This window comes from Pholcus phalangioides, unplaced genomic scaffold, assembly GCF_987345545.1.
Source record: "Pholcus phalangioides strain wild (caught in Gottingen) unplaced genomic scaffold, Ppha-v1.0 ptg000027l_1, whole genome shotgun sequence".
Classification (NCBI taxonomy): Eukaryota; Metazoa; Arthropoda; class Arachnida; order Araneae; family Pholcidae; genus Pholcus; species Pholcus phalangioides.
Genome location: NW_028301617.1, coordinates 430,591 through 444,001, shown reverse-complemented (window position 1 = coordinate 444,001; position 13,411 = coordinate 430,591). Strand labels below are relative to the sequence as shown.

General features: G+C 36.7%; 1 protein-coding gene across 1 annotated transcript in view; it reads right to left on the bottom strand.

Annotated features, from left to right (window-relative positions):
• Positions 1 to 13,411, bottom strand: part of LOC149068001 (nucleolar protein 11-like) — a 29,542-nt gene that overhangs the window by 4,693 nt on the left and 11,438 nt on the right. The window contains exons 8-13 of the mRNA XM_089251638.1: positions 9,780 to 9,938; positions 6,723 to 6,796; positions 5,612 to 5,731; positions 4,012 to 4,086; positions 3,020 to 3,098; positions 127 to 207 (exon numbers count right to left, since the gene is read on the bottom strand). Of these exons, the coding sequence (XP_089107764.1) occupies positions 127 to 207; positions 3,020 to 3,098; positions 4,012 to 4,086; positions 5,612 to 5,731; positions 6,723 to 6,796; positions 9,780 to 9,938 (588 nt within the window). The remainder of the gene's footprint in view (positions 1 to 126; positions 208 to 3,019; positions 3,099 to 4,011; positions 4,087 to 5,611; positions 5,732 to 6,722; positions 6,797 to 9,779; positions 9,939 to 13,411) is intronic.

Genomic DNA, 13,411 nt, shown 5'->3' with positions numbered 1-13,411 from the left:
CAGAAACCTTGAAAAAACCCCAGAAAAATGGATTTTTTCGGAAAAACCTGGGTATTTGCCAACCTGGCATTAAGATTTATCACATGACCAAATGAATCATAAATGAAAGAAAGCTGACTATCCCACCTGCAAGTCATCAGGAACAGAATCGCCCTCTATGACGAATGCTCTTTTGTTCATGAGAAATAGCAAGAATTGCAGAGACAGCTGTGAAAGGCAATAAAAAAATATATAGATAATGAATGTCACAAAATACAATGCGCAAAATGTTTTAGAAAATACACAGTCAAGCAGGCATGGATTTAGGGCATTGTGTTGGGAGGGGTGACTTTTTGTTTAGGTTCATTAAGTCATCCTATATTTCACTGGACCCCTCATTTTGGCTCTTGGGAGGGGCAAATCATGCATGAGCTCAGGCAGAAATCTTCAGCTGTGAATAAAGCCTGGGCACAGATATTTTGTGACAAACCTTTAGGTCCAACCGGGATCGCAAGTAGTATCACAACGCAATGTCTTAAATCTCAGCTCTGAACAATTTAGATTTTTTTCTCGGATTTTTAACAATTAATTTTTAAGGAACTTTGTCAAATATTTAAGATATAACCATAAATCTCACTGTTATGGCGTACCAGTCCTCACTTAAGGATCATCAATTCAAAGCATCAGGATGACTGCAGATTGTTCATTGGAACTGAGTTGACATCTCCTTCTTGCCCTTGGTCCTTAGAAGATAAGCAAGTAGCAGCTAATGAACATCAGGAAAGTTGATGGAACTACCCAAAGCTCAGAGGACCTGTCTCCCCAGGCGGAGATGAAAAACGACCAGAGAAGTAAGCAGTAGAATCGAGTGAAGCGAAGAGACAATCCCAGCGCTGCTATATATATATGACAGACTATGGGAGAGGTGGACAATCACAGCTGACTACCCCAAATTTGCATATTTTCGAAATTTCTTTCATCATTCTGGATCCATGATGCGGCAACAGTAGCCATGACATCATCTTTCACCAGTCAACTCGGGATCGGTTTTTAACAACTGGAAGGACGTGGGCATGATGTCTTCACGCAGACATCTAGCAATCTAACTTGAGATTACTGATGAAAATTTGATTATAATTAATGAATATAATTAGATTAATAAGTACTTATTTGAATGGGGGTGGTCACCTGATGCGGGTTCGTACACTACAATTACACTGAAGAGCCAAAAAAACTGGTTCACCTGCTAATATCGTGTAGGGCCCCTGCGAGCCCGCAGAAGTGCCGCAACACGACGTGGCATGGACTCAACTAATGTCAAGTAGTGCTGGAGGTAATTGACACCATGAATCCTGCAGGGCTGTCCATAAATCCGTAGGAGTAAGAGGGGCTGGAGATTTCTTCTGAACAGCACGTTGCAAGGCATCCCAGATATGTTCAATAATGTTCATGTCTGGGGATTTAGGTGGCCAGCGGAAGTGTCTAAAGTCAGAAGAGTGTTCCTGGAGCCACTTTGTAGCAATTCTGGACGTGTAGGGTGTCGCATTGTCCTGCTGAAATTGTCCAAGTCCGTCGGAATGCACAATGGACATGAATGGGTGCAGGTGATCAGACAGGATGCTTACGTACCTGTCAGAGTCGTATCTAGACGTATCAGGGGTCCCATATCATGCCAACTGCACATGCCCCATACCATCACAGAGCCTCCACCAGCTTGAACAGTCCCCTGTTGACATGTAGTGTCCATGGATTCATGAGGTTGTCTCCATACCTGTACACGTCCATCAGCTCGAAGCAATTGGAACCGAGACTCGTCAGACCAGGCAACGTGTTTCCAGTCCTCAACAGTCCAATGTCGGTGCTGTCAGGCCCAGGAGAGGCGTAAAGCTTTGTGTCGTGCAGTCATCAAGGGTACACGAGTGGGCCTTCGGCTCCAAAAGCCCATATCGATGATGTTTCGTTGAATGGTTTGCACGCTGATACTTGTTGATGGCCCAGCATTGAAATCGGCAGCAATTTGCGGAAGGGTTGCACATTTGTCACGTTTAATGATTCTCATCAGTAGTCGTTGGTCCCATTCTTGCATGATCTTTTTCCGGCCGCAGCGATGTCGTAGATTTAATTTTTTTACCGGATTCCTGATATTCACGGTACACTCGTGAAGTGGTCGTACGTGAAAATCCAAATTTCATCGTTACCTCGGAGATGCTATGTCCCATTTCTCGTGCGCCGACTATAACACCACGTTCAAACTCACTTAAATCAGCAGCAGTAACTGATCTAACAACTATGCCAGACACTTGTTGTGTTATATAGGCCGTGCCGACCGCAGCGCCGTACTCTGATTGGTTCCATATCTCTTTATTTGCATACGCATGCCTGTACCAGTTTTATTGGCTCTTCAGTTTAGTAGCTACGAATGGAGCCGAAGCAGATACCATCAGCTGCAAATAAAGCAGAGGTGATATCTACGAATGAAGCAGAGGTGGACATCTTCAACATCAAATGGGGCACAGGCAGACATCTTCAACATCGAATGGGGCACAGGCAGACATCTTCAGCATAGAATGAAATCACAGTAGATATCTCCAGCTGCAAATGTAGCTGAGGCAGACATGATCAGCTGCAGCAGATAATTTGGGAGTGATAATTAAGGGAGTAAAGGCAAATATCTCCAACTGCAAATGTGGAAGGGGGGGGGGGTGGCGGCTGACATCTTCACTTGTGAATGAAGCTGCAGCAGATATCTATAGCTTCAAATGTAGCCAAGGCAGGCACTGATCTAGGGCGATATGTTGGGAGGTGATTTATTATTCAGGTTCCTGGAATCACACGGGACAGATACATTTTCCCCTTATGTTTTGGTTCTTGGGTGGGGCAATCGCCTCCCTCTGAAACTGAGCAAGTTACATTATTGGGATCACCTACTATTTTCGACATCAACTGGTTGTAGCTAATGAAATAAATGCAAGAATAACAAGCTGGCTAGGTAAGAATATAAGCATTGTGAAACTGAATGGAAGAAAAAAATAGAACTTACCCTGGTTTCTTCTGAAGTAAGTACTTTTAAGTTATGTCGCAAAAATATGTCACTGAATTTGACACTAAATAAAGAGGATCTAAAATTTTGATTAAGAAAACTACGAATTGCAATGAACAATTTATAGAATAATATCAAGAAAGAAAGAAAGCCATTTCATATCATACAGGTCAACCGGGGGTAAGTGTTGAGTAGCAGGCTGTAATTTTTTAAATACAGCCGATGGATGCTAGATTTTACAAACCTTTAATCTATGAATTAATCTGATTGAATGTTTTTAACAGCTGGCTGATGCAAAGATATATTTAGAAAATTGAATCGCCCTCACTCACCCGGCAAGTGAGAGGATGTGGGTTCGATTCCCTGCAGGGCAGTTGAATTTTCTCTCTTCGTTAAATATGTCTTCGCATCAATCAGCTGTTAAAAACCTTTGTATGTAGCGGAAAGTGACACCATCCTTGATAATCCGGTCCTAAATAATATAGTATTCCTATAAATGCCTTTCTCATTTACAAACTATTTTTCACATTCATATGGGTTTAAAAAAAAGCGAGCGTCAAGTGTAATCTTGTAGCTTATCCTCTCTATAAAAACTTACTTATCCTATCTAGTACAAAATTATCACAAGCATAAACTGCATCTCCAAGTATCTGCAGTATCAAACATATTTTACTTATAGTAAGTTCTTAGGTTTTCTATACATTAATTTATAAGTGGCACAATTAAACATTTTTGTCACAACAAAACATACTCACCATCAACTATGGAACGTCCATAGTTTCTACAGATTTCTATCATAAAATGGAATCATGAAAAACTTATCTTGTCTAGTACAAAATGATCGCAAGCATAAACTGCATCTGCTATAGCCTATAGCCACAAGCATCTGCAGTACATTTATTTTATTTTCCTCAAAACAAAAGCTTTTTCATTGGATAGAATAAGTAAAACACACACATATAATTATTTAGTGAACAAAATTGAAAGGATACAACAGAAGAAAATCGCCATGCTCAGCTAGAGATTCGTCATCATCAATTTTTGTGAAATCTAGTTGTTCACTTTTCCTAGTCATCAAAATAGAGAGAAATACCCATTTATGTGAGTTATAATTGTATAGTGAAACATATATCAATACATCACATGAAAATATAGTGAATGAGAAAATGTAGTACAGGAAGGAGTTAATAGAGTATGTCCATTACACCATATGAAAAAGTTCGAATGAATAATGAGCACAAATTGAGATACAGTGAAATCTCCCATAACAGACTGCCCAGTTAGGGGGGGGGGAGGGCACCTCTCATCAACACACAATTTTTTTGAATTATTACAGGTTTCAATATATTTTCCTATCTATTAACGGATACTCCCAGTTAGTGGACAAAACGTTCAATCCCCGGGGCGTCTACTATTGAGAAGTTCGACTGTACCAGCATGTAAAGTAGGAGTGTTCAACCAATGGCTTACAAGAGCTAGAAATGCAATCCATCAAACAATCTTAAAATGACATAAATAAACACAGCAATACCGCAAAGTTACATGATAGGTGGGACCAACAATAACTGTGTAAATCGGGGAACAATTTTGCATACAAATATAGGGTATATTTTTCTGTGTTGCGGATTACTCGTAAAAAAACATAATTTCTTGTTGTGGGCTATGTATATTGCGTCAACACATCTTCTGGTTTTTTGGAAGTTGGAGCAGAAATAAATACTTAAAAATTTGTGAAATTTTTTTTGAACGATTTAATGATTGTTAATAATGATTCATTTTCTACAGCCAAGGGCTAATTCTCCTGAGACCTACAGTTTATTGTGGATTCTGAATGGCAGTGTGTGGGGAACTTCCCGCAGTAGCAGTCTTTTTTCTGTGGTCATGATGTTGCCATTTCCATTGTACCTCTACGTCAATGAAATTTCTGACAAGAAAGAATCTGGTATCAAAAGATTTATGGATGGCATATAGATATGAGAAGAAAAATATTCATACTCAGATTATACATGACTGCAGATTATATACAGAAAATTATGATATATAAATATTAGTTAATTGGGACCATGGGGAGCTCTGAGGCTGTGCAACCCATGCCCGTATGTACAATAGGATGGGAGGCAAATCATGGTAAAGGAAAAAATAATAATTGAAGGGAAAAATTTGGAGAAATGTTTCGTCTGTAAAGTCAAAGCTATGAATATATCTCATATTGGATGGAACAATTTGCAGAGAAACCAATTCTTAATTTATCCTTGTGGCATATATAAATATGCAAGTTTTCTGGGTCATTCTACTGGTGCAGTTTGTGGGGGGGGGGGGGGGGAGACGCAGAAAAAATTTAACAGGTGAGAATTTTATCTCATTGGGACAAATGTTGGGTTTGAGAGACAAGTCTTTCTAGCTTGGAGGAACTAAATTTCATGAAATTCCTGCTGAGTTGAAGTAACACTAAAGTTACTCTTTGCTGGTCCATACATGCAACGTTCGAATTAAAAAAGATCTTTGGATTGTAACTTTTTAAATTAAATGTGATGAAGATTAGGAAAATGTTCATTAAGAAAAAAAAGTGTAAAATTTTTTTGTAAAACTCACTTCAATGCGAATCGGACCAACCTAATCAAGTCCTTTTCAGATACATCCTTTTGCCTCGCCAACGCAGAACAGAATGTCTTGGTTTCTTCTATTGAAAAATTATCAAGTTTTTCTTTTAACCTAATAAAGAAAAATTGATATACATAAGCTGCAAAATTTAGAATAAAAATCAATATAAAAACTTTTATTTGGTCATTCGTTTTCATGTAATTTGAGAAAGTGAAATACTGAGTCAAAATATGGCAGACGAACAGATCGAAAAGCTGACCATGTTAAAAGTTGCTGATGAAACACACAAAGCTTTTTCTGGCACTTTTTAAGCAACAATACACAGTTTCTAGAATATAAGGCTGTCATGGTTTGAGGGATGAAAAGAACTTCAAACCACAAAAGTCTGTTATTCTAAAAACAATGTATTTAAAGGGTGGTAAATATATAGAATATTCTACTTGTGCCGTATAGTCAACTTAACCTTTATTTCGCAGTGCTGCTCTCAAGAGCAACACACGAGTTTCTTATATTTTTCATGTAAAGGCAATTTATATTTTGAGCTCATTTCAGCTTTTAAGCAACTCCTGAACATTTGATTTTTACTTGTGAGTTGTTCATGAAGTTTTTATAACTATGAGCAGAATACCTCAAAGTACACGTCTCCTATCCTATTTCCTGACAAGAACAATTTCTAAGTCTTGCATTTTCGGAGAAAATGTCCCACGTGTGGAGGAGACATATTGCTGTGCATTCTTCAACAATGATAGAAAAGTAAGTTAAAATGGCATTTTTATAATATTCAAATCTACGTAAATCATATAAATATAGTGTGTTTTCTGAAGTGCAACATCCCATATTTTTTTTAATATTTCCAATAATTTTTTCGTCATGTGATGGCATTTTATAAACTCATAAAATTTTTTTTTAATCTGGATATTTTGATGCACGCCAATTAAAGGGTTAACAGATCAAAATTAACTTGGGAATGTTGTCCATAAGTGCATGAACATTACTCACTCTTTTTTTTCACCTTTTAAACTGCACATTATATTTTAAAGGTATAATATGACATCAATACAAAACGAAAAATTCTAGAAAATATAGAACAGAAAAAGCTTACAAATCTAAACTCATGGAAAAACAATCCATAGGTTTTGAAGCTTCACTCGATTCTTGGGATTCTTCTTCAACCTCCTAAAATAAAGTAAAATTTTCAGAAAGACAAATAGTCAAAAGCTCCGCTATATTTAAATGCCATCCTATTACCCAGAAAGTCAGGCGTTCCCAATATAAAAAGTTTGGCTTGGCAAACACTCTATTGGTTCGATCAGGAACTCGTTTTTTTAAAACCTTTTGGCATACGCAAAGGATAAAAAAAATTAAGATTGCAACTAATATTCAATTGATAGTTATCCTTTCACATAGATTAATAATTATTATCATATCGTCCCTCATAATTGAATACATTTTTCATTCAATTTTTAATAATCCATCAGGTAAGCATCTGAAGGAGAAATCATGTTTTGTATAGCAACATATCTCAGAGATGCCGCTGTACTCTAATTTACCTGGGTTCCAGGACCCAGGGTCAAAAAATCTAGGTCCCTTTTGAGTAAAAGTGGGTTGCTCTTGAAAAAAATTATCTTGAAAAAGTATGTCCCCACTCCCTCCTATAATTTGCTGATATCTCTATGAATTTTATCCAGCATACCTCCAGGTCGTTGATCACCTGCTTATATCTCTTTGTTGAGACAGAGCAGTGGACCATGTTCTGGGTAAGAGGAGGTAGATCTGTGCATCAAATAAATAGAAGAAAGCCCATTAACACAGAGAATTTAACACATGGAATGTATAGCACATGTAATAAATCTAAACCAAATGTACAGTTGATCCCACTTATAACGTTCCCATTTAGAATGTTTTTCCACTTACTACGGCAACTTATTTTCATGGTCCCAACACTAAGTAATTCTCACTAAGATTTCCTGTTTAAAGTGTTTTCCTGCTTACGGCGTTTTTATGAAGTTTTTTTGAAAAACTTTATAAGCAGGATCCACTGTAACAAAGTTAGAGGCACACATTTATATACTTACTAATAAATCAATCTATAAATTCCCTTCCGATTGATTTTTAATTTCTTTAAAAAAATCTTATAGCTCTTTCAATAATATCTTCTGATTTAAATTTAAAGCAAATGGGATTCTCTCTCAGTGTGAACTCTCAGACACTCATCTTCTGATTTCTGTGTCATATAAATCCTTGTGAAGCAATTTCCTAATACAGTTACTTTATTTTTCCTCCTTGATGGCCCACTGCTCTGATCTGTCGTCATTTAACTGCCACATATTTTCACACCTGAATATGGGGCTATGCCAGCAGAGACAGATTCAATAGCGGGCACGTGCCCAGGGCCCTGACTTTTTGGAAGAGAGGCCCCAAAAAACCAAAACCTCACACTTTTTTTATAATTTAAGGGGCCCAATATTTTCTTTTGCGCCCGGGGCCCAGATCAACTTTAATCCACCAATGTATGTCAGATTTTTGTTGGTGAAAGTTAAATGTGTTTATGTGTGCCCAGCATTTGGCGTGTTTTGTGTTCAGTAGATGGTTCCATCTATCCAGAGCCACAACTAGATACTTTTTCTCAAACAGAGAAAGCACACATTTTGGCACCCTGTGTATTGTAGAAGAAGCAGAATCAAGGGCGAATTTGGCGCCCCCTCTAGTCCAGAGCCCGGGTGGGAGGGAGACACTAGACCCGCCTGCTCTCCACCCTAGTTGCGGCCTTGCATCTATCCTCCAAATTGGTAATGCATGGATTCGAAATTCAATGTACACATATTTGTGTTGTAGGTCTGTGTGATTGTCATGGCAACCAGAGCTTTTTTCAAAGGAATAGCCAACTCATATTTTTGGCCAATTACCTTTGCGAAATTGCGGGTTCCAAACCCGGATTTTTGCCAAAGACAAAATCGCTGGGTATTGGGGCTGATCCCCCCATCCCAAGAAAATGGAAAATATTTTTATAGAAAACTAGCTTGCACGTTGCTGCGACCTCAGAAGAAAGGAAATTCAAGGAAAGGAGAAAAAAAAAGCTATGTCAGAAACCTTCGCGGGAGTGTATTCAACAACTTCCCAAAGTTTTATAGTGATTGGATGAATGGTGTAGTAATGCATAAAGGAAAAACAGACATACATTTGTTTTTATATATAGATTAAAATATTGGAGAAAATACAGTCTTTTATAATATGTTAATTTAAAAATTCTTTTTGAACATTAGTGACCCACAATTTCTGTGGAAAAAATCCTTCCGCCCCTCCAGGAGCCGATTCTGAGTACACACACGTGATTTTTGCAAGGAGATATGTGACTACCCCATAGCGATGACAAAACTGGATATTCAAGGTAGTTTTTACAGATTAGTTTTTTCTTCTTTTTATGAAATAATTTTGGAAAATGTTTTACACTTTGTACAGGCGTTCCAAATTCATTATGATTTTTCAAAAACTGTGCATTTGCAATCTTGTAAGAACAAGGCGAATTTACGGTGTATAGACCACTGTGTTTGAATGCCAGCAGATTAGCCATGAAAGTACTGTAATTTCCAGTATGTAATCTGAAGAAAGAAAATCAGCAGGGGACAGAGAGAAAGAGAGAGAGAGAATAGAAACTTCGCAATTTGAAAATTCTACACACACATGGCCCTTCATTAAGGGAAGCAACTAACAACCCGCGTGTATATCAATATAATACAGTATAGTATACAAAGTTGTAAAACCACTTTTTCGAGGTTTGCGTGATTGTGATAGACTGTGAAAAGAAGGGAAAAAGTTGGAGGTTTTTCTTCTTGGAACTAAAAAAACGAAGTGTGAACCAAATTTTTATGTGCCCTTTTCTGAAATTTTTTCTAAAGTGCATCAAATACCTGAAGATACAGAGATGCCAGATACAGTCGAATCCTGTTATAATGAACTCCAAAAGACCAGAGAAATCACTTTGTTACAACGAAATTTTGTTACAAAGGAATTCCAGGTTTATGCATTGGTCATATGTAAACTTATCTGGGGGATTAAAAAAAAGGTTCGTTAAAACGGGATTCGACTGTACATGCTTTAGCATGTCAATGGCATCTCTATATCATTATGATACTTTTGATTTAATAAAAAGCTATCTTACTTGAAGTTTTCCCTCAAAATTCCATTCGTAAGATGTGCTCTTGTGATCTTCAGCAGTCTTGCCAACAACCGCAAATAGTGTTGATTCTTCTAATTCCACAGGAATCGCCATAACACCATTATCGATGGAAACATAAAGTTTAGATCCCACTGCTTTCATCTGGTTGATAGAAGTAGCAGCAAAAATGCAAGAGAAGAGCAATATAACACACTAGAATACAATGAATGACTCGACACACATGGATTAATAAAATTCATTACACAGGAAAAATAAATGTCAGTTCAAAAAAGTCAAATATCAGTTGCAAACTGTAAAGGGTGTCTAAGAAATATACAAATCTCTAGAAGCGAACAAAGGCAAACTGAAGCCACATACAGTCAGTGCTGTCTTAATGCATTGGCCTGAGCATGGCCCAGGGTACTCACAAAGATGGGAACCACTTGAAAATTTTGAGAATTTCCCACGTAGAGCCTCAGAAAAATCATTCGATCCGGGGCCTAATGATGCTCTTAGGACAGCCCTGTATACAGTAGCAATGTTTGGTAATGAACCCAATCTTCAAGTTCTAGTATACGGAGAGGATGAAAAATGAGATTGGATGGCAATGTATGGGAATGAAGTACTTTTTATTACCCAAAAGATGCATGAAATTTACTAAAGATGCTCATACGCACATGGCCATGAGCTTGACACAAGCTTGTGAGTGTCTGAACCATACAATCACACATATTTCATTTTAGTATGCATTTGTTTTCTCATGATAATTGCTCTTGTTTTAAGTTGCTATATATTTTAATTTTTATTCAACATCTATATTCTTTATGGGCAGATCTTTCTAGCTTCCTTGTTGGGAATTTTGCTTATTATGGCATTTGCATTTTTGAAAGTCTGCATCATCGGCTTCATATGCAAGTCACATATCAGCCTACTCCATATTTGTGACTTCAATCATCTTGTTACTTCAGAAGGAGTTTTAGAAATATGAGCAGGGTTCATACTCATTTTCATAAAAAAAATTCCCGGACTTTTCCAGGTTTTCCTGTCAAATTTAAAAAAAATTCCAGGTTTTCCAAAAAATTTAATATAGATTAATAGAAATTTATTGTATTATAAAATTATCCATATTAACTGTAAAATTAATAATGTTAATTAATTACAATATGATAACATCATAGTCATTGGTTATTAATTATCATATTTTTTTACACATGCATTTATGTTTTTCAAATGTGCCTGATGGAAAACTAGGACATAATTTAGGAATGAAAGATTTACCTTTTCTGCGATTTCAATGCCCATACAATTTAAGCTTTTACTGTTGTTTCCTTTGTGACCTAATTTGTCAAATATGTAGATGGTTTCACTGCATTACAATTCTTTGCAGTTAGCTTGCACTCGCTTAAGTGCTACAACCAAGAAGTTTGGCAATCAGGGGTTGTTTACCAAATTCCTCTGATTTCACATGCCTGGTATGGCTCTGAACAGCTTATCTATGTCACTCAAATTGAGCACTTTGCTCCAAAGCTAACACCACACTTTATACGGATCATTTCTGACTGCTTCGATCCAATCAGCCTACTGAAGATTCAGGTTTTCATCCCCCCCCACACAAGACTCTCAGCATTTTCAAATAAAAAATTCCCCTCGTGCAAATCAAAATATACACATGTGCCATCCGCCTTGCTAACTTACATCCGCATACAAAATTATCATAACTGAGCTTTGCACCCATGGCTTTCTACGATGCGTAGTTATGATGTTTCCGGAAACACCATAAGTAGTTACGATAAGGTCACACCAATATGTTTTCTCACATGGACTTACGAAATCCTCCTTTCCCTATTTGGTGGTATCTTTAGCTTTTGCGATATTTTATGGATTACCAATATTTACAATATGTTATCGAATTCCCTTTTTTTTCCAGAGGGAATTTTTTTCAGCCCATCTTTTTTCTCTCTCGATCAGACGACAATAATGATGATTAGTCAACATAGACAGGTCATTGTCTGAAATTTAAAGGTTTTAGAACAAAAATGGGGCTCTTTTCCCTGACTGTTTTTAATAAAAAAACATTTCCTTGACTTTTCAGGCTTTACCTGACCAGTGTGAACCCTGTATGAGTGTCTTGACTAGAGGAGGCTCTTCTTGAGCCATGAAAATCATATGGCTACATTAGGCAGCAGTCTAAGAAGGGCACCAAATTTGAGTTGAAAGGCAAAAAAATCTTGAACCGAAAAAAAGTGGTTGAGGGAGAACATGAGTATACATTTTTTCTCAAGCTGCCACTGGTCTTGAAGAAAGCAGTCAAGCAATCAAACCACACTGTATGCTACATGAAGATGGTGTTTTCGAACCTGTATTACCATATGATTCTAATTTGTATATTTGCACTTACCTCTCCTGGAAGTTTGTGCATACATTTCTGAAACATTTTTCATTTCTTAGTGTCTCAACATAATGCAAGCAGTTTGCGTAAAGGTGGAAAAAAACATAAGCAGAAGTCGGGCATTTCTCACCCCCTCTCCAAGGAACTCAAGTAATTTTTCTCAATTTAATAAACTATTGGGAGACATTGTCACACCCAATAAAACAGGAAATCCTCTGTACAGTATTAATATATCAATCTCTCTGCAGAGGGCAGGCAGGCAGGCAGACCTTCAACAAAAGACTTACATAACATGGAAAAAATTCAGCCACATGTTATTTCCACTTCAAAATGAAAGAAGACAGGTGGCAGCACCAGCATACCAAACAAGAGCATTACACTGACAACATAAATATTTTAGAGCCCTCACATATATGCACAATATATTCCAGCATGTACCAATTCATCAGAAATTCTACAGAGGAATGTTTACAAGGTGCATGTTCAAGTAGTGCAGTAGTAGTATCAATACAGTCAATTTGCAATAAGTCGAACACAGATAAATTGAATATCAGTTTAAGTTGAAGTTTTCACTCAGCCCTGAACTTTTTCCATATTTTAGTGTTAAAAAATTCCCTTACAACTCTTAAGTTTTCCTCTTTTAAGCCAAAGTTTTCGGGAATGAGTGAAATTAAAAAGAACCATTTAGTAACAATTTAGCAATAGAATAAAGCATTATTATTTAGCAACAGAATTTAGCATTTAGGTAAATTTTTAATATTAGAAATAGACCTTAGCAGTTAGCTAAATTTTTATCATTAGCAATAAAATTTAGCATTTAGCAATAGAATTTGGTATTCATCAAAAGAATTTAATATAGAATTTAGCATTAGCAATAGAATTTAGCATTGAACAATAGAAGAATTTAACGGATTCATCTGTCTGCCTGCAAAAGTGGACCAAAAAGAGAAAGGCAGTAAAAAAAATCACTAATTTCTGACAGAAAATAATCTTTCATACAACTTTATTTATAATTTGTTTCATTTATATGAGTATCATGTATGCGTCCGTTTCCATAATACATTATGTATGTCTAGTTTATCTCTAAATATTCTCATTCAATAATTAAATTTGATTAAGATAGAATAACTTATCTTTTAGAATTTCTTCATCTCTAGTAGTTTAACATGTTTCCCTAATACAATATTCGTGAATAGCGATGTTATTTCAGTGAATCTCCCCCCCCCCTCTCTCAAATAGGAATTTC